Below are 20511 nucleotides of genomic sequence, written 5' to 3'. Positions count from 1 at the left end.
GAACTCAAGCTCGAGCTATAGACTTGAGTTCGAGCTTAGCTCAGTTCAGAAGCTCGTAAGTTCGAGCTTGATTCGGTTCGAGCTCGAATGCAAGCCAAACTTTTTCTAAAAAAATAAAAATTATACATATAAAAATATTTTTTTTTATACAAAAAATTAAGAAATATAAAAATTATTTATTATTATACATACAAAAGCATAATTATAAAAATTGTTTACTATTGTACATAAAAAATAAAAATATTATATATAAAATATATTATTATATATAATAAAAATTGTTTAATATATATGTATGTATGTATGTATGTATGTATGTATGTATGTATGTGCGTATGTTTGTATGTAATAAATAAAATTTGTTTATTTATTATACTAGGTTCGATTAGGCTCATGAGCTGAGCTTCATTGGGCTTGAGCTCGACTTGATTAGCAAACGATTCTATATATCGGGCTTGAGCTCAGTTTAAACCAAACTGAGTCGAGTTTTTCATGAGCCGAGCTCGAATAGCTCGTGAGAAACTCGGTTTGTGGCCACCCCTAGGTTGAACATCGGGTTGGATTAGGATTAATCTGAAGTTCTGAACAAATGTTTTCAACCCGCCATTGACCCAACTGTTCAAACCATCACTCAACTAGAATTCCAAGTCCGATTCAGTCAAGACCTGTCAGATGGTCAAAAACTATTTAATCCAGACAATTTTGACCATTGACCCGTTCGACCCGATCATCGGGTCGTGAGTTGCACATGGAATACATGCAACCTTTCAAAGACCATAACTTTGCACTCCGATGTCCAATTGGAGTGATTTATTTTTTATTTCGGATAACTTTCAATATCTATGTCTCCATAGGTGCCTTGCCACGTTATTTTTGCGCAAAAAAAAACTCTTTTTTAACCTCTGGATTGTAATTTTTAATATTTTTTATTAATAAAAAAGTTAAAGACTAAATTAAAAAACAAATATTAAATATAAAATAATACATCTAAAATATATTTATACATTATTTATTGCTTATATATATATATATATGTAAATTTCTTAAACTAAGGAAATTGAATAACTCTACCCGTTTATTGTGTTGAAGTGTCTCTAAATAATTCTCTATTTTTGACAATTGTCTAAAACCTCCCTACCGTTAATTGTCCATCAAACTTGTTCATATATGACATCACGTGACCGGGTTTTTGTTTTTTTAAAAAATTCCAAATTTACCATTTGCCTTTCTCACAATCTCTTTCTCTCCTCACCTCCTCCACACATGAACTGTTGACAAAGCCATCGATACACTGCAACCTTAGGGGAGGTTTTAGACATCTTAGCCTTTGGTTCTCCCCCGGTCTCTCTCTCTTTCTCGCTGGAAACAGAGCAAAATGACTTTGTTGAGGCAGCTTTGGCACGACTGGGTTTCACGGCTAGAACGAGCGAGGGAACTTTGATTCTCCCATGGCCTCTCTCTTTCTCCCTCTCTCTCTCCATAAATAGAGTAGAATGACTTCGTTGAGGCGGCTTTGGCGCAAATGGGGTCGAGCCAATTCCGAACTAAACCAATCTAGTATGTGGCGATGGTTCCGTAATGGTACCAGCCGATACGAATGGATGGCGTAAAAGCTGCTCGTAACTCATCCCCCTCCTCTCAACGCACGCAACGGCAGAACACCGACATACCTAGTTCTAAATTTTCTTGTACTGAGTTAGCATCTAGAACGATACATTATTAACCTAGTCCTCAACCCTTGTTGGCAATGAAGGGCCTTTGAGTCTTCCTTATAGACGGAACATCAGTTGCTATGTTGTTATTAGTATACCAACAGATGGCTCCCCTTGAGGAAGGTCTTACACAATCTCTTCCATGTGTCTTTATTCATCTCCCGTTGCTCAACGCTTGTCTTCGCCACTTCAACTTGGGACTCTTGGATGAGATTGCGGTGAAGGAAGCAGTCGGCGATAACCGTGCAACCCAATGACCAGACGTCAGCCTGTTGCTCCCGTCAAATTACCTCTGGTGCCATCCAGAGCGGGGTCCCTTGAGGCAAGATCAACCTTTCGCCCTTGAGATTGGCATCTTCGAGGGAGATCCGCTTGGCAGAGCCAAAATCAGCAAGCTTTGCGACGCCAAGAGCGGAATCCACTAGAACATTCCTTCCCTTGACGTTGTAGTGGACGATGCCCTTGGAGTGTACGTAGCAAAGTAGAGACGATGCACCATCCACATTAGCACCTTTCTCGCCAAACTGGGTGGCCAAGCTGGCAACGGTACCTTTATGTCACGGAGCTAGTCATTGGGCCCTGTGTTTCATTCGAATGCGACGAGTAAGCCTAAGCAACGAGCAACAATACAATAAAAGACAATAAATATGACACACAAATTAGACAAAAGGCAACTTGTATTGCATTAATGGATGACAAGCATAAACACACGGTTCAGTGTCGAGAGAACTCATGCTTAACCTTTACATGCTCTTGATTCACTCGACTACCTACCTCCCCTCAAAGAATACGTTAAGCTTTTGGGGGAGTGACATAAATATACATTAAAATGATGAAAAATCATACTATGTAATTACAATAACGCCATTGGCGGTCCCCCCTTACAAGATACATGCAAAGCCCACCCATGACACACATATTGACACCATGAAGGCACGCGGTAGGCACTCTGATGGCACGACGATAGGTGCTTGATGGCGCAGCGAAGGAGTCACTTGTGACAGTCTCCCCCACCCAATTCGATCTACGTCCTCAGAGATCGGCTTCGACTGGTCCCTTAGAGTCACTATTGCGGAAGGAAGGTTCTTCTACTGCTCCACGAACCGGTTGTCGTCCAAGGCCGAGGTGTATATTTTGGTGGCATGGTTGGGTTGGCTTGTTCTGTTGGGGTTTTTTATGGCTAAGTCCTTTCCTGGCAGCCTCAAGGTATGTTAGTGGCTGATTCAGCTTGGCTATGGGGAAGGTTTGGGCCAAGTAAGGGTCAAAATGGTATTTTGGATTGTTAGGGTGTTGGTTCCCATGCATTTTTCCCCAAGGGTGATTCACGGAACTACTACGGGATTTAGCCTGAGGGATGACGTGAATGTGGCCCCTAAATGGCTTGGGTGGCACTCACTTTCCCCGGTGGTTGTGGTTGTAGATGTGGGCAAAATTGGACACGGCCTTGGGTCTTTTGTTGGGCCCATCAATTGCAGGCGCTTGCGGCTTCTACTGCGAAATCGGCTTCTACTGATGTTGTTGGTGTTGAAGCTAATGCTGATGCTGATGTTGGTGCTGGCGCGGGGGCTGGCATTGGCGTTGGCACTGGAAATGGAATGGTTTTGGGGGAGACTTCTTCCTAGTGATGACTTCCCAACCAGTTCCAGTGTTGATGTGAGATGATTGACAGGGGGTCTTCCTTGTTGACGCGACGCTAGCTTCATGGTTGCTTGTTTCTTGGTACAACTGCAAGGCTGAAAACTACTTCCCATGTATCTACAGGGTTGATGATACAAGAACCATGCAAGGGGAGTGCTCATCCAAGATAAGTAAGCTGCTAATGTGTGGCATAAGTGTTGCTTCCGCCTACGTGAGGAACTCCACTCCAATAACAACCTGAAAATCATCCAAGGGTACCACAGATAGATTGATGGGTCCTTTCCATGGTCCAAATTGGAGTTCTACTCCACGAGCCATGCCCTCTACTGCTTTGGCCCCTGAGTTGACAGTCTTGACCCACTCTGTTTGTTTGGTGGTGGTCAAGCTGAGTCACTTTGCCTCTGCAAGCGAAATGAAGTTGTGGGTGGCCCTAGTGTCTACATAATTCAGCCCCTTGTGGGCTTTAGTGGGCCGCTTGGATGTGGCCTCTTTCTTAACCATGGCGTTGATAAGTTGAAGGGCGCCTACTCTTGGCGCCACTGTGGTTTTCTCCTCATCACTCTCTTCATCATCACTGAGTTTGGCGATGAGGGCATTGATTTTCTTCCGCACAGGATAGTCGCTAGTCTAGTGCTTTCCATTGAAAATGTAACAAGGTGCGGGAGTAGTTGGTTTCCTAGTGTACCGGTGGCCCTAGTGGCTTCTTCCCTTGTTGGTGATTGAGGGGATTGTCGGTACGCACTAGCTTCTCCTTTGTTGAGGTTGATTGTTGATCTCCCCCACTCAAACTCATGGTACGTGGGCTGGATGGCTTTTGCTTTTCTTCCTCAGGTATCCACATATCAACAAGCTGCTCAGCTACGGCCATGGCAGTGGCGAGGTCCTCAACCCCGCGTCATTGAAGTTCAAGCTCAGCCCATAGCTTGAGACCGTCCATGAAATTGAACAGAAGGTCCTTGTCCGACATGTCGGAAATCTCAAGCATCAAGGCCGAAAATTCCTTGGCATAGTCATGTAGTGATTCTTGATGTCTAAGGTTCTTCATTCTTCGGCGCGCCATGTACTCCACATTTTCAGGGTAGAACTGACGCTTGATCTCACGCTTGAATCCAACCCCAAGTGTCGATGGTGCGAGTTCCACATTCAATGTCTTGGCAACACCAACGCCACCATAACATTGCGATATCAGTCAAATACATAGCGGTTGTACGAACCTGACTTTGGTTGTCAATGATGCCAGTGGCGGAGAAATATTGTTCCAATTGCCACAAGAAGTTGTCAAGCTCCCTACTATCCCGAGCACCCGAGTAAGGTGTTGGCTCATGAATCTTGATGTGCATGGAAGCTAGGGTGGAGGGGGTGCTAGATGAGTTGGCCATCGCCCTCTTTAGGAGAGTCATCTCGTCCAATTGCGCTTGAAATCTGTCTAGCAAGCCCTGCAAGCTACTTTGGGAAGGCCCCGCTCCTGAATTTTGTATGGTGGTGTGCATGTCTCTGAAGGCTCCATTGAAACATCCTTCTAGTTCCACCACTGCATTCTCAACAGTCTCTAGGTTGAGGTGGAGTTCATTGACCCAATCTCGGGTTTCTCCCACTGTCGCCTCACAACGTAAGATGCACATGTCCATGCTAGCTAGTTGGTCGACTGACTTGTCGCGCTTGCTAGCTTTAGTTGTGCAACCCTTTGGGGCTTGTGTCTTGGTAGGTTCGTCGAGTGGAGCCTCATCAGTGTCGTGGGCTTGGTGCTGCCTGTGTGGTGTGTCATTAGCAATGTCCCAGTTGCTCTTCATTGTGCTGAAGTAGGGGTGAAGACAGGGTCCAATGTGTGTAGGAGCTCCTGCTCTGATACCAACTGTCACGGGGCTAGTCGTTGGGGCCCCGTGCGGCACTCGAATGCGGCAAGTAAGCCTAAGTAACAAGCAATAACACAAGAAAAGACAACAAAGATGGCACACAAATTAGACAAAAGGCAACTTGTATTGCATTAATGGATGGCAAGTATAAGCACATGGTTCAGTGTCGAGGGGATCTCATGCTTAACCTTTACATGCTCTTGATTCGCTCGATTACCTACCTCCCCTCAAAGAGTACGTTAAGCTTTTGGGGGGAGTGACATAAAGATACATCAAAATAATGAAAAATCATACTATATAATTACAATAACGCCATTGGCGGTCCCCCCTTACAAGATACATGCAGTGCCCACCCATGACACACATGTTGACACCATGAAGGCACGCAGTAGGCACTCTGATGGCACGACGGTAGGTGCTTGATGGCGCGGCAAAGGAGTCACTTGTGACATCTAGGCAAGTACTCCATGTGCATATTCCGGTATGATGTGGTGGCTGTCTTGTGTGTTAGGTCGTTGCCGAGGTACTCCATCGCGTAAGGTGAAGACAAAGACTCGAGAGTCCTAATCTCGTTCTCCAAATATTTGAGTTGAGAAGGGATGGATGAATTCGTATTGACGGACTTCACTGGGAAAAGGTGACCGTCAGACTCCATTGTTGCGAGACTGACAATCCCAAACGAACATTTCCCTATGCAATTCCCTCTGATCCATCGAAGTTGTTGTTGTTGTTTCTTTTCCATTCTAGAGAGGAGAGGTGAGAGAGAGATAGAGAAAAAGAGAGAGAATAGGGCAGAGAGAGAGAGAGCAGGTGGAGAGAACACAAAGGTACATTCATCGTCGTAATGACTCAAAAGACGCTCCAGTGATAAGAGAAGAGGCCGGTTGTCATTCCCAATTGGAACGATTCAAAAGACGCTCGTTATGTTAAATATAGGGTCAAAATAGTAATTTACTACTTAGTGCCCTTTGTTAACGCAAGGGTAAAAATGACTTTTCATGAGTCTTCATTAAGATTTAACGATGGCGATAATTGTCATAAAACACTTTTGAGAGAGTTAGGCCCTGTTTGATGATTAAGTACTTGTTAAAATAAGTACTTATTTCACATGTACTTCTTAGAAGTACTTATTTTAACAACCACTTAAGGTTGTTTGGTAACCCATTTTCCAAATCACTTATTATGTTTTTAAACACTTATTGGGGTGGGGATATTTGGTAAGCTACTTTCCCCATAAGTGCTTATATTGACATAAATGACAATTTTAGCCATCACTTCATTCATACATATATACAATGTTTTTCACATGCTACGTTATACATTTTAATTGAGAGTCCATGTGGACCCAATAATAATAATAATAATAATAATAATAATAAATATAAATAACCATAATAAATAATAAATACTCCGGCCTCCCTCTCCATCTCATAATTCTTCTTCCTTTTCTTCTTTAGATCCCCTCAAAATCAATTGTTCATGATCTTCCTCACGACATAGAATCAATGATGACGGTTCATCATCTCTGTCGTTCGCTAAGCTCCATTTCCTTATGTGTTCTCTCCCATAGAGGTTCTCAATGCGCCAATCCTCCAAAAACTATACGGAATTTCGGTTTCCATGCCTAAGTTTTTATTTCCATGCCACTACACCAATGCCCAATTGAGGAGCAGCAAGGTTCCTTAAATTTATTTCTTAAAATCTCATTTTTCGGCCATTCTCACTTCTTTGTTAATGGCTGGAAGTTGCTTGTTTTTGTGCATGTTCGACGACATTCGAATAAGCGGAACTCGTTGAGAAAGAAACTCATTGACGAACAACAGGTACGTCGTAATCTTGATTCCTTCGATCCAGATTCCAATTTTCAAAACCTCAACGTAATTTCAGATGAGACTGAAAGGGTTTCTGTTAACGAGGATGAAATCTTGAGGAGAAGCCAAGTTGTACTCTGGGCTTTCAGACAACAAGGACTCGGTGACAATGGTGAGTGGCGACATTGAACAAGAACGATGATGGTCACTGGTGAACCTGCAACTAGTGCACCGCTACCCGGTAGTAGAGATGTTCAAATGAATGGAGAAGGAGATATAAGTACAGAACCCTCTTGGGGTATTTTAGGCATTACAAAAAATTATTAGAGACTGATTCGTCTCATTTTTTTGCGAAGTAAGCCAAATTAAATTAATTTTTTTAAAGAAGTACAAAATTACAAAAGTACAAAATCAGCCCAACTCTTAAAAAAAATACTTCTTTTAAGTATTCTCAAACACTATCTTAGTCAATTTCATTTATCTATCTATCTATCTGGTATACAGGAAAGACTCAACTCAAAATTGAACCGGAGTCCAAACGTTTGCCTGCTCTGCTCTCTTGTTTCTCCTGTTGTATATTTTCTTATTGCCGTCCTCTTCCCGCGCAACGAACGCAGGCATTTTGATTTTGAAGAAATGCACGTTAGCTGTTCCGGCATCCGATCGAAATGTACGTAACGGAGGCGGAGGGCGTTCACGCTCGCTCGATGGACGCCGGCGACATCGTGAAGATCTGGCCGATTTATTTTCACGAACACGACTCCTCTTTGCCGCTCGACGATCGTTTGTTCAAGCTCACAGTAGGACTCGCCCAATTCTTCTCTACCCCAATAGGAGAAGTTCTCATTTCTCAGGTACAACTAAATCCTTCATTATCGGTTTGTTTACAGCTCCAAGTACAACTTTTAGGGTCCATGGACTTTGTTATATCTTTCATCTCGAGATTTCATTGCAGATGTTTATATTCAATTGATACGAAAAGACGATATTTTCAATTCTACTGAGTTTGGATTTTAAAATTTTGAACCCCTAAAAGGCGAAGAAAAGAGTGAGATCGACAATTGAATTAATATTGCATTTCTATTTTTTTTGGGTGACTGGAGGGATTAGTTGATGTTTAAGTAACATGATTCTTAGGTTAGGGATGACGATGGCACCTTCATTTTTCCGATTGACCTCCAACATTTCAGAAAAACATGCGAAGTTGAAAATATCTTATCGTCCCTAGAAGCAACACCGAAAGAAGTCTTTTTGTGCATGGCTGTTGCAGTTCACAAGGTACTGAGTTGAAGCTACACTACATTACTACTTCCCTGAAGTTTCTAATTCTTGAAATGATATGCAAGTCCGGGATAAAATACCTTACATTGTAGTAGATTCTGTTGCCCAAGTTGGAGAAGAGTCAAATGGAGTACGATGTGAAGATAAACATTCGGCCGCATAACTACCCAGAATCAATGATTGCTTTGAAGAACTTAAAAGCTGCCTATATTGGTAATCTCTTATCTTGATTACCGTCTTTTATGCATTTATAGGGGAGTTATTTAAGGAAGCAGAACAAACGACATCAGTAATGTAACAGGCAAACTTGTATCGGTACGTGGTACTGTCATCAAAGTTAGCATGGTTAGGCCTTTAGTGGTGCAAATGAATTTTACTTGTGCAAAGTGTGGAGCAGACATTACGCGCACCTTTCCTGATGGGAAATACTCACCGCCAGCTGTTTGTACTTTCCATGGATGCAAGAGCAGAACTTTTAATCCAATGAGATCTACAGCTAGAACCATAGATTTCCAGAAAATAAGGCATCCTCTGCAACTTCTTTTCAACTGAATTGTTTCTTCATTTTCCTTTATTGTCTCTTGGAGCATTAGTCTATTTGCATCTTCTTTTTCAGGATTCAGGAGTTGCTGAAGTCAGAACATCATGAGGAGGGACGGGTACCTCGAACTGTAGAGTGTGAACTAACTGAAGATCTTGTTGATGCTTGCATCCCTGGAGATGTGGTGACTGTCACTGGAATTATAAAAGTAATAAACAACTACATGGATGTCGGAGGAGGTATGGCTAAAACTAATTGAAGATCTTTTGTAATACTTCAATTTTTCATTTGATGGATACTGTGTTTTAAAGCTTCCATAGGCTCACTGGCAAGGCAGGCATGAGCCCTGTTTAAACCCTGGTGATGCCCATTTCTAAAGATGCGTAGCTGGTGGCTGGTGCCCCTTGCACCTAGGCCAGGCACGTGCCTTTTATAAGTTTACTTTTTTGGTTACTTTTTTTTATATATGTTCTTATGTATTTTACACCTTTGTGGTCTATTAACTTTTAAAATAAAGACCTTTTGAATACTTGGAGCCCTAGTTTTTGCAGATAGAATCTTAGATAGCAAAACTGCCACTAAAGAAGCAACAACAATATGACTGATCTTTGATCCTAATTCTAAAATAGAATGAACCCTGACCAAAATCACAAAACCATCCCCCCTTGTACATGTGGGCTTATTGCCTCTCTACCTTCATAAAGGCCTAGTCCCATGGGGTGACTGACACTCTAACTAAGCAAGGCGTCACTATAACTCAGTTGTATTCTGAGCTTTTCTTAATAAAATTTTACAGTTACTCATAAAAAAAGGGCCCAAAAAAAATCACACTAGCTGCTTGCAGTGTTGCATGGACTCTCTTAAACAGATAATATCATGTTATCTTGTGTCAGAGTCCAACACTCCATGGATTCTTGAGGACACTTCTACATAACATTTCCTTTTTATCTCCTAGCTTATTTGACATAAATGAACAACTAATGCACAAGATGGAGTGTTGGTAACAGAGGCAACATTTTAATTTTTTTTGTAGTTATATAATGTTAGAATTCAAAAAAATAAGAACTATTTTAATATTATTTACTTTTCCAGCTATGCATGATAATTTTTTTCTGGATCAGAAACAAGTACAAAGGTCAGTACATAAGGACCAGAAGATATAATGTCTGAGGAAGTGTGAATAGTTATGGAGAATTGGTTGAATGCACCTTTATATTAATACACTAAATGCAGGAGAAAATATTGTTACACTTCATGTTGCCCACTGCTAAAGTGAGAATGAGAAATGCTAGCCAAAGTCACATTTCCAGTTTCCCTCACACCAATACTTGGGCAGTGTAGGTCTGTAGCCATTGAAAATTACCAAAACACCCATTTTAGCAACATTTTAACACTAAATGGAGACTAAGTGAGGTTAGCACTTTGTGCTCTCCAAATAGTGTTTTATGAACCTAGATACCTGTATACAACTTCACATGCTTGGTGTACCCGTGCCTGACTTGATATTGACTCATTTATGGTAGACTTTGTTACCCAATGTTACTCCCAGATATTGGGTAATGAGTCTCCCAATGTAACTCCCAGCTATTGGCTCTACCATTACCCAATGTTCCTCCCAGCTATTTGGGTTATTGGGAAGGGTGGACTGGATAAGACCTAATCTTTGGCATTTTTTTGCACAAAGTGGCTGCTCTCAGATTTGAATCAATGTCCTCATGCTTGTCAGCCTGAAATTTTACCATTACACCAAGTAATGACCCTAGTTTTAACACTGCTAAATTGTATTAAATTAATAAGTCCTTATATGCTATATGTTTGATAAATTTTGGCAAGATTTTTATTCCATGTCCACTCTCAATTTGCATAACATTTAGTTGGATGTTTGTACTGTGATCTTCTTGCATGATGGATGTGGATATTTTGTTGGTAATAAATGGAAAAGTGTTCATATAATCATATTTCTATGGTGTAGCTTGTAGCAGTGAAACTATTCCTCACAACTGAATACAAAATGTGGACTAAAAGAGAAGTTTGGCTTTTTCAGGAAAATCAAAAAGCAAGAATCAAGGACTATATTATTTGTATCTAGAGGCAGTTTCAATTATAAACTCCAAATCCCAGTCTGTATCTGAAGATTTGCAAGATACCAGTGCTAACATTAGAACGACAGAGATGCTTGATTTGTATTCATTTTCTCAAAGGGATTTGGAATTTATTGTTAAGTTCTCAGAGGAGCATGGTTCAGATATATTCCGTCAAATACTTCAATCTATTTGTCCCTCTATTTATGGGCACGAGCTTGTTAAAGGTGGCCTTTGTACACAATACCTTCTTTTATATTTGATGAGATTCCAATGTAACAATACTAGGTGTAGTGGGTGGTTGACTGGTGGTATTTGTTTCCTCTTTATATCTTTTTCTTTTTCTTTTTTTTTGAAAGAAGTGAAGGTCAAGTATATGACTTTTATTAGTCTAGACTCTAGAACGTGCTCTACTTTTTCTGGTTTTATATAACATGTTGGTTATTACTTGGACAACCTGATTCTTGAAAGGGTGGTGCTAATATCCTGTCTTTCTGACATTTCTTCAACAGCGGGGATAACACTAGCCCTGTTTGGAGGTGTACAAAAGTATTCGTCGGATAAGAACAAAGTCCCAGTGAGAGGAGACATCCATCTAATTATTGTTGGTAGATATAACGAATGTTCCTTTTTTCTCAAATGGGCTTAACTTCCAAATGAATTTGTTTGGTTTTTGTCTTAGATTATTATGCATTTTTTATTTTTTTGTCAATTGCAAATGAAATAATAATCATGATAAATGCTGAATTTTATGCTGCCAGGTGATCCTGGATTAGGTAAGAGCCAACTTCTTCAAGCAGCAGCAGCTGTTTCTCCAAGAGGCATCTATGTTTGTGGTAATGCTACAACAAATGCTGGCCTTACAGTGGCTGTTGTGAAGGATCCAATGACAAACGATTATGCATTTGAGGCTGGTATACAGGGATCTTAACTTATTTCATTTTTATTTCTTCAATTTTTTTGTTGGTTTATGATGTTCTAGTCTTTCATCTAGTGTAATCAAGATGGCTAGGCAATACCAATGCATTTTGTCCCAATAAGGTGGTTGTCGTCTAGGTGATGAGTAGGTTTTATCCCATTTATTCTCCTGTTCTTTTATGCACTGCATTTGGGAGTATTTTTGTTTTCTCTTTAGTTGCAGGTGGGATCCCCCTCAAAATGCGGTTAGTATCTTCAATGCTAACTTCTTGAGACAACCGAAGAATAGAAGGAGAATTATGTGGAGATCAGTAAATGCAGTAGTAATTTGGGAAGAGAGAAGTGGGAGAATATTCAACGAAAAAAAAGTAGATCAATGGAAGAGGTAATTGACAGCATAAAGATTAGGGTTGCACATTGGGTAAAGTTGGTGGAAAGCTTTCAGGTCTTCTCAGTGAATGAAATATTAAGAACTTGGCTGCGTGTGGCATTGTTATCTTGAGAAAAAGACAAAATTATCATGGTTTGGAAACCTGCAGAAGGTACCAAGTTTAAACTGAATTTTGATGGAAGCTCACTGGGCAATCCGGGTTTCGCAGGAATAGGCGGTGTCTTCAGAAATTTAGAAGGCAAGGTGGTGGCCTTATATTCAGGACCTATTGGAGTTGGAAACTCTCTGAAAGCAGAATTGTGTGTTTTGTTGGAAGGACTTTGTTTGGCTAAACAACTGGGATATCGGCAGGTGGAGGTGGAAGGATTCTAAAATAGTTATTTCATGGGTATGATGTAGCAGTCACATTCCATAGACTTTCAGGCATGCCTTTAGGGAAGTGGAAAGTATTTCCAAGGAATTAAATGTAGAATTCAAGTGGGTTAGAAGGACTGCAAATGGGATGGCTGATACCCTTGCTAAATTGGGGGTCATGAGACAGCAACTTTTTTTGGGCTTCACTGTAATTGTCTTTTGTTTGGGCTGGCAGTCTTTTCTTCACTTTGTACTAAATTCTCTCTTTAATTTAAAAAATTAAAATTTTCTTGCCGATAAAAAGATCTATAGAAAAGGATAGAGATGGATATATTTTCCATGTTGGGAATGTCTGGAAGCTATTATGCTTTTTCATTTTTGACTTGACACAAATAAGCTGACTTATATATGGCAATTGCAGTGTAAAATCTGTAAAGGTTCTCCACTCTTTCATATTAAGTATTTATTTAATGTTTATCTGCAAAAGTCACATGATATTATTTTCAAACAGGTGCCATGGTGCTTGCAGACCGTGGATTATGCTGTATTGATGAATTTGATAAAATGTCTGCTGAGCATCAGGTTTATCTTTGTTTATTATCCACAAAACTCTTTTGTATTCTGGTATTCAAGATGTTGGTTTTTACTATTTTTGGGGGCTAATCTTAGGCTCTACTAGAAGCAATGGAGCAGCAATGTGTCTCTGTTGCAAAGGCTGGACTGGTAGCAAGTTTATCAGCGCGAACTTCTGTGCTGGCAGCAGCAAACCCTGTTGGGGGTCATTATAAGTAATATTTTGTTAATCACTTCAGTGAACTTTTGTGATATTCCTTAAACTTATTTTCTTTATGTAGTCTATCATGATATCTTTTTTTTTGATTATCATGATATTGACCGATCTCATAGTAGTCTTTTCTCATTGATTTTTTCTTCTTGGATCATATTACAGCACAGGTTCATATGTTAGCAACAGGACATTTTTTTGGGATTATTGAGTTATAGGCTTTTACTTTGACTTCATATGATCATTATTGTGGCCTATGATTTATTCTTTTCTATTGGATTACCCTGATTTGATCTTTGTGATTGTGACATGTAAGAGTGATCCTTCAGTTTCAAATTTTATGGAAAATATTCAAAAAAAGCAGGGATCTTTTTCAAAAATCCAATGTTTTTTTTTTATATGTTCAAGGAGAGAAATGAAATTCAATCAGATCAATTTCTATTGGATATCTATAGTTAAATCTGACTAGTCTGGTTCTCTAGTAATGAAGTATTGCCTTTATCCATTTAGGTTTTCCTTTTATTTGTTATTAACTTGTTTAACAATTTGTGCCTGAAATTCTTGCAGCCGTGCAAAAACTGTCAATGAGAATTTGAAAATGAGCGCTGCTCTCCTTTCACGATTTGATTTGGTCTTCATTTTACTAGATAGACCTAATGAACTTCTGGATAAGCGAGTATCTGAACACATTATGTCAGTAAGTTACCATGTACAACCAATTAATATGGGTGCACACTATGTGCTTATGTAATTTAAAGGTAGATGGTATGGTAAAACTGCATGCACCATGATATCCTAATAATTTATTGTATTCTTCTGCATATTTATGCCATGCCACCCATGTCAGGCCATCTGCATTGTCTAAGCACAGTCTGGACCTGCATATGAATAGACATGGCAACATGTAGGGAGAGCCAGAGTCTTCAGAAAGATTGAATGGGATGGATATTTTAACAATCAGTCTAATTAAACATCTGAATGAATACGGTCAAGGCCACTGTAACCACATTTTCAATCAAATTGGAGATTGAAAATTTTGTAACTGATGAATCTTGAATATAATCATGAGACTGTTCTTTTTTCCCTCAACAGTTCATTGAAATACTATGGACCAATATTCTGTAAATCATAATTTTGTCACAACTGTAGTAACAGGCTGAATTGAATTGAATTATGAACTGTGTGGTAAATTGTCAGATTGTTTCTTTTTTAGTGAATACAAAGAAACTCCATTAAAAAAGATAAAAGATACAGATACAGTGAACACCTTTTGGGTTGACAGGATTTTTACAGCTGACACCAAATAGTTGGAATTAAGGCTGAATTGAATTGTCTTTATTTTAATGCATTGTCAATCCATATCCATCATAGATGTAATTGGTGCCACTAAATTTGCAACATGTAAATGGTAGATGATATGATCAGGTTTAACTTCAAAATCAATTAATTTATACACTTAGTGGTACTTTAACAGTTTAACTGACATATGTATACTACTATTAAGTCAAAGGATTTATTTTTTTTTCCCCAGTGGAGCCCAACTCATAATACTAATGTTTTTCCATATTTTACCACTATTAAAACCAAGTTCAAAACTTCAAAGTGGGCCAGATTTGCAAGTTCAGAAACTATTTGACATCGCAAAACTCTGTCTACATCCCCATCCAGTAATCCCCACCCAATGTCTTTACCCCTTCCATCTCCTGTTCTATATACTAGTTTACAAAAATTGGATTCTGAAAGGCCCCTGAATAGGTTTTAAACAACTCAACTCCTATAGTTCAATCAGAGGATTCAAACATGAAACATAACTCCTTAAAAAAGAAACTTGAAAAAAAAAAGGAAATGATATCATATTGGACTTGGTCTGTGCCAATATAATTCAAATTGCATGAATTGGGTATATCATAAAATTCAGAATCATATCATACAACTCAAGTAATAATATACTTTCTCAGACATGATTTGATGATAAGATTCAGGTTGGAGCTCATATGATCCATGATTCAGATTGCTCTTGTAAATTGCATTTGTTAACATTGCTATTGATGAGATTTTGGTGGAACTTGGTGACTTGGTCAAACTCTCAAAGTATAGGAATTTTAAATTTGTTCCCAATGGAACCAAAGTTTCAAAATTTCAAACTTTCAATGAAAACTCAAAATATTGAATGTGATGGATTATAATATCATTAGCGGCAGGCAATCAATAATTAGGGGGTGCAACTTGTATGGGCTTGGTTGGGCTTTTGTCAAAATTTGAATGGGCCTGGCCTGAGAAGTAGTGTAAAATGCTAACTTGGGCCAACCCGAGTTGCACCCCTATCAATCATGCCAACTATTTAATGGGAGAACTCCCAGTTAAGGCCATTAAATGGTAAACCTGGACTCTGTTAGTATGTGTCAATTTTACAGCATATGTGGGCCTGGTTAGACTGCAGATTTCCTGGCAAAAAATTTGCTTGTGTGTAATTATGTTAAAGGATATATAATGTACTAAGCATAGCTATTCTCATGCAGCTGCATGCAGGAAATGGGGAGCATTCACCAGCAGCCAAAAAACAATGCAGCAGAGGTGGTGTTACTACATATATGTGCATCAAACATGTGAACGAAATTGCTGCTTGACAATATATGCATTTTCTTAATCTTTGCAGCCTTGCAAAATGATGGAGGAATAGGTTTGAGTGTAAGAGCTGGTTCTTTAACCTCAAGATTGAGACTTGACCCAAAGAAAGATAGAGATTTTGTTTCGTTGCCTGGTCCTCTTCTTCGCAAATTTATTGCTTATGCAAGATCTTTTGTCTTTCCCAGGTGCTTTGAATTTATGCATTCACTGTAAAATATCTTCTCCTTGACTTATTTTAGACATTCTATGATCTTATTTGATCTTTGTGTTGTATCAGGATGTCAAGATCTGCAGCAGAAATTTTACAGGAATTCTACTTAAGATTGAGAGACCGTAATACTTCAGCTGATGGTACACCAATAACAGCAAGGCAGCTGGAGAGTCTTGTAAGATTGGCAGAAGCCCGAGCTCGAGTGGAATTGAGGGAAGAAATAACAGCTCAAGATGCTTTGGTGAGTTCATTTAGCGGAGCCGGCTTCTTAGTATTCAGTGCATACAGAAATGTTAGTTACTTATTACCGGTCATAAGCCCCTATCATCATAGCTAATTCTTCTAACTTGGTTTATCTAAGTTGAAAAGAAGAAGACCTGAGGTGTGAGATTGTATCATCTATGGTCAAGTTTGGAAAAAGGGAAAATCAAAATGCACAAATGCTCTTCTGCAGCACTTAATTCTCAAGGGCCATAATATCTTCTATTAAGTTATGATTATCTAGAGATTTTATGACCACTCCAACCCATGTCCTTTCTTTTTGCCTTTCCTAGATGCTTTTAGAACCATCAACATGCATTAGAGTGCTTATTGGGTGCTACAGGGGGTCTTTTATTCATGTGAGCAAAACATCTTACTCTATTTTCCCTCATCTAATCTCTTTTAAGTTTTAAGGATAATAGTTTCTCAAAAATGTGCTTGTATATAATTTTGTCCATCATATCCTTGCCACTTCCCGATATCAACTTACCACCACTGTGCCCGTTTTAGGTCTTGACTGCCCAACACTATTGTTTGGTGCAATGGTAGAATCTCAAGCTGACAAGTGTGAAAATACAGGTTTGAGTATGTGATGGCCATTTCTTGCTAAAAATGCTGGAGGTTAGGTCTGTGTCCAGTTTACTCCTCCCAAGACCCTAGACAGACAGCTGGAACCAGCATTGGGTAAATGATCTTTTGTTTCCCAACACTACTGTTCCTATATTCCAAGCAAAAATTTATGTACTCGAATCTGCAAATGAGAAACCAACTAAATTTCAAGCCAAAACTTTTCTATGGGCAACTCATATTTTTCAAGATATAAAAACCCAATACAATTACTATTTTAGATTTTATGAAAGGGGAAAAACTTGTAAGCAGCAATGTCTAAAAATGTAGATGCATGAGATAAATGAGGCAAGGTGCCAAGACTCTAGATTCACGAGCAGTAAGCCTCAAGCATGAGGGTTGAGCCTCTTGAGTTGCTGCATGTTTAATAAAAACATCAAATAAAATGAGAAGTTAAGAAATAAACATGGGGTTCATATTTTTATGTAGGAAAGCATATAATGAATAACTGATCACATAAATAATAATTTAAGAGTTGGACCTCTGGAAAAAGCCATCACTTCCTTACAAATCATTTAATAACTATTATAAAGTCTAAAATGTCAAAGTAATACCTCAAAACATGTGTATCCATATTCATATATATAAAATTAATGAAGTCAAGTGATCAAATAGGGGATGTTTTGAATTTTCAGACAGTTGGGGTATTTTGCTCATTCAGATCCTACATCAATTTGGTATCAAAGCAGGTTACATCACATCCATATCTACATATTTATCTATATCTACATGTTTTTTCAAAGTCTATATGTATATGACTATATCCACATCCACAATACATGTATACATATACATATACATTTGAGGAATGTTCGTTGTTACTTTCAGGCATAAGCCTCAAGGTTGAGCCCTAAAGGCAAATGCACTTTTTTGGAATACTGGTTTGTAGTTAGCTTTTTCAGTTCATCCACCTCTACCATTTCGGTGAATGCAAAATACCTGGTTGATATGCTGGAGGATATAGACTGCAGTACTGCATGCATGACTTTGTTGGATCTACAAATTTTCTCTTAAGGGTGTTATAGTTCATTTTTTTTTTCTTGAACTGGCATTGAACCTGCAACTATTACGGTGCAACAATCAGCATTGTTTGTCCAGCTATGAATTTGGCCATTGATATTTGCCTATTTCATGGGCTATTTTGAAAGTGTAGAACAATCAGTTAATTTGGTCATAAAATTTTCTTTATTTTTTTTTATTTACTCATTTCTTGATTATTCCCTCATTTAGTTTCATATCTTTATGCAGGATGTGGTTGAAATTATGAAGGAATCCTTGTATGATAAGTATGTAGATGAACATGGTGTTGTAGACTTTGGTCGGAGTAGTGGAATGAGTCAACAGAAGGAAGCAAAACGATTTCTCAGTGCTCTCAATAAGCAATCAGAGTTGCAGCAAAAGGATTGCTTTTTGATTTCTGTAAGCATCCTAGCTAGTTAGTTTATTCTGGTTGCCTTTCCCCCTTGATATCAAATAAGTGACATGCTATTATTGCATATCAGGAAATATACAGTTTGGCAGATAGAATTGGCCTAAGAGTTTCAGATATTGATACATTTGTGGAAAACTTGAACAGTGTTGGTTATCTTCTTAAGAAAGGACCAAAAACATATCAGGTACTATGCCTCTGAAATCCAGATGTTATTAACCAGAGTGATATCATTGTATGTTTGCAATCTTATATGAATTGTATAAGTTAAAAAATACTATTGCCTAGAAAAGGAACATCAAATGAAAATTTAACTGATAGCAATAATATCCTAAGTGATAAAAAAGAAAATTTTTTATACAATCACCTCAGAGGTGCCTTTGGTGATAGTGCATGTCTTCTAGTCAAGATTCCTACATGCCTTTTGAAAGCAGCTCTTTAGGGCTAATGTCACAGTTGTTGCTCTATTTGAAGTTCTGGCGTTTCACTTGATCATATCTCACTTGGGACCAAATTTCACAGTTGAGCTTAAAAATTAAAAAATGCCATCACCTGTTTATTGTTGTCTCTTTTTCTTTTTTCCCTTCTTATCTTCTTTTGATTAGCATATTTGTTTGGAGAAAAGTATGCTGGATTGGGAAATCCATAATGGCATAGTTGATGGTTTGAACGGAGATCTAGAGAAGTGATCCTACAGTTCTTTACCACATTCAAGCAGCTTGGGGCTACCCTAGGCCTAGGCTTTTCTACAAGATATGAATCGAAAACCCCTTGTCTGTCTAGTTTGAAAACAAAATCTAGCACTGGTTGCTTCAATTTGTTAACATAATCAACTGCTGTTCTTTACCCCTAGGTGAACATCTTGGTTATTGTCCTAGAAAGATACTTGATAACAACGACAATACTTTTAATCTGCTGATACATTATGTTCATCAAATCATATCTAATATTTATGATTAGCTAAGCTAGATCCATTTCCTGAATCATTGGTGCCATCAGAGTTTTTATGGTACCTTGTGGTTCATGCAACCTTGTTCCATTGAGTACCTCAGAAATATCTTGCATGCAGGTATTATCATCATCTTACTCTCGGAGTCAATCGTCGAGGTCCAGGTGCTGAAGTTGGACAGCATTGTGACAGGAACCTTGTTCTAGATATCCTCACACATATATAGGCAAACACTACCGGTTTTGTATTATATGTATACAGTAAATAGTATGGTTACATCAAGATCCATTTTCTACCAAGTTCCACCGGTGGCTTGTTTTCTTATTCTATTATTTTGAGGTTCCCTTTTTGATAAGCATTGCAGGTTTTTTCATGGGATCATTAGTGAGGAACCTGAATGTATAAAGAATAATGTTGCAGTTGGAATTTAAGTTCTAGACATCTTTTGCCCTGCAATCCCACGGTTGTGATACAAAGCACGGTGCAATGAAATTATGTGGTCAAAGCTAATACATTTGCATCTTCCATATATTCTTTATTTCTTTTTATTCATGAATAAAATGGCATCAATTAGCTCAAGCGGCCATTCACTTCCATAAGAAAAATTTGGAAGTTCCAATCAAAAGTTAAAAGCCTCTGCAGCAGCCCTCTTCCTCTCCATCCTTACCATCCTGTCTGACCTTTAGTCTTATTTGGTGATATTCCATTTTCTTCCATGCAAGCCAAAATCTCTAAAGCCAATTTTGAAAAAAAAAGTTGCTGTGTCTCTCACACAGATAGTAGGCAGAGTATCAACTATCAAGTAGCCCTTTCATCAGGCTTCAATGGTGGAGGTGATGGAAGTCTCCTTTATTTTTCTCTACATATGTTTCCTTTATACTTTTCTCATTCCAAAGCAAAACTGCCACCCCTCCCCTGGGGAGATGTGTTGGCCGAGGCATACGTCAGCCGTGCTCTATCTTTCTCTGACAGAGACACAGAGTGGGAAAGGTGTTATATTGAGTCACTGAGTGTTCTATGGTTATGGCATGTAGTGGTGGCG

At 38.8% G+C, this 20511-nt stretch overlaps 1 protein-coding gene across 7 annotated transcripts; it reads left to right on the top strand.

Moving 5' to 3' along the window:
- Positions 1-7457: 7457 nt before the first annotated feature.
- Positions 7458-19925, top strand: MCM8 (minichromosome maintenance 8). Of its 7 annotated transcripts, none has more exons than XM_088898918.1 (18): positions 7528-7868; positions 7970-8062; positions 8205-8292; positions 8391-8508; positions 8597-8819; positions 8912-9075; positions 10881-11144; positions 11430-11525; positions 11679-11831; positions 13092-13162; positions 13250-13368; positions 13932-14061; positions 15884-15938; positions 16021-16177; positions 16270-16444; positions 18340-18510; positions 18594-18707; positions 19590-19925. In XM_088898918.1, the coding sequence occupies exons 3-18, from the start codon at positions 8272-8274 to the stop codon at positions 19638-19640; spliced, it is 2082 nt and encodes a 693-aa protein (XP_088755044.1). In that variant the 5' UTR covers positions 7528-7868; positions 7970-8062; positions 8205-8271; the 3' UTR covers positions 19641-19925. The 7 variants fall into 7 exon arrangements, with proteins under 7 accessions (XP_010253505.1, XP_010253506.1, XP_088755044.1 ...); XM_010255205.3 differs by having other exon boundaries at positions 7728-7868; positions 8152-8292; XM_010255203.3 differs by lacking the exon at positions 7970-8062 and having other exon boundaries at positions 7458-7868; positions 8152-8292.
- The last annotated feature ends 586 nt before the right edge of the window (positions 19926-20511 follow it).

Source organism: Nelumbo nucifera, chromosome 2 (assembly GCF_055504915.1).
Source record: "Nelumbo nucifera cultivar China Antique chromosome 2, China Antique-T2T, whole genome shotgun sequence".
In the NCBI taxonomy this organism is placed as follows: Eukaryota; Viridiplantae; Streptophyta; class Magnoliopsida; order Proteales; family Nelumbonaceae; genus Nelumbo; species Nelumbo nucifera.
This window is presented reverse-complemented; position numbering and strand designations above follow the sequence as displayed.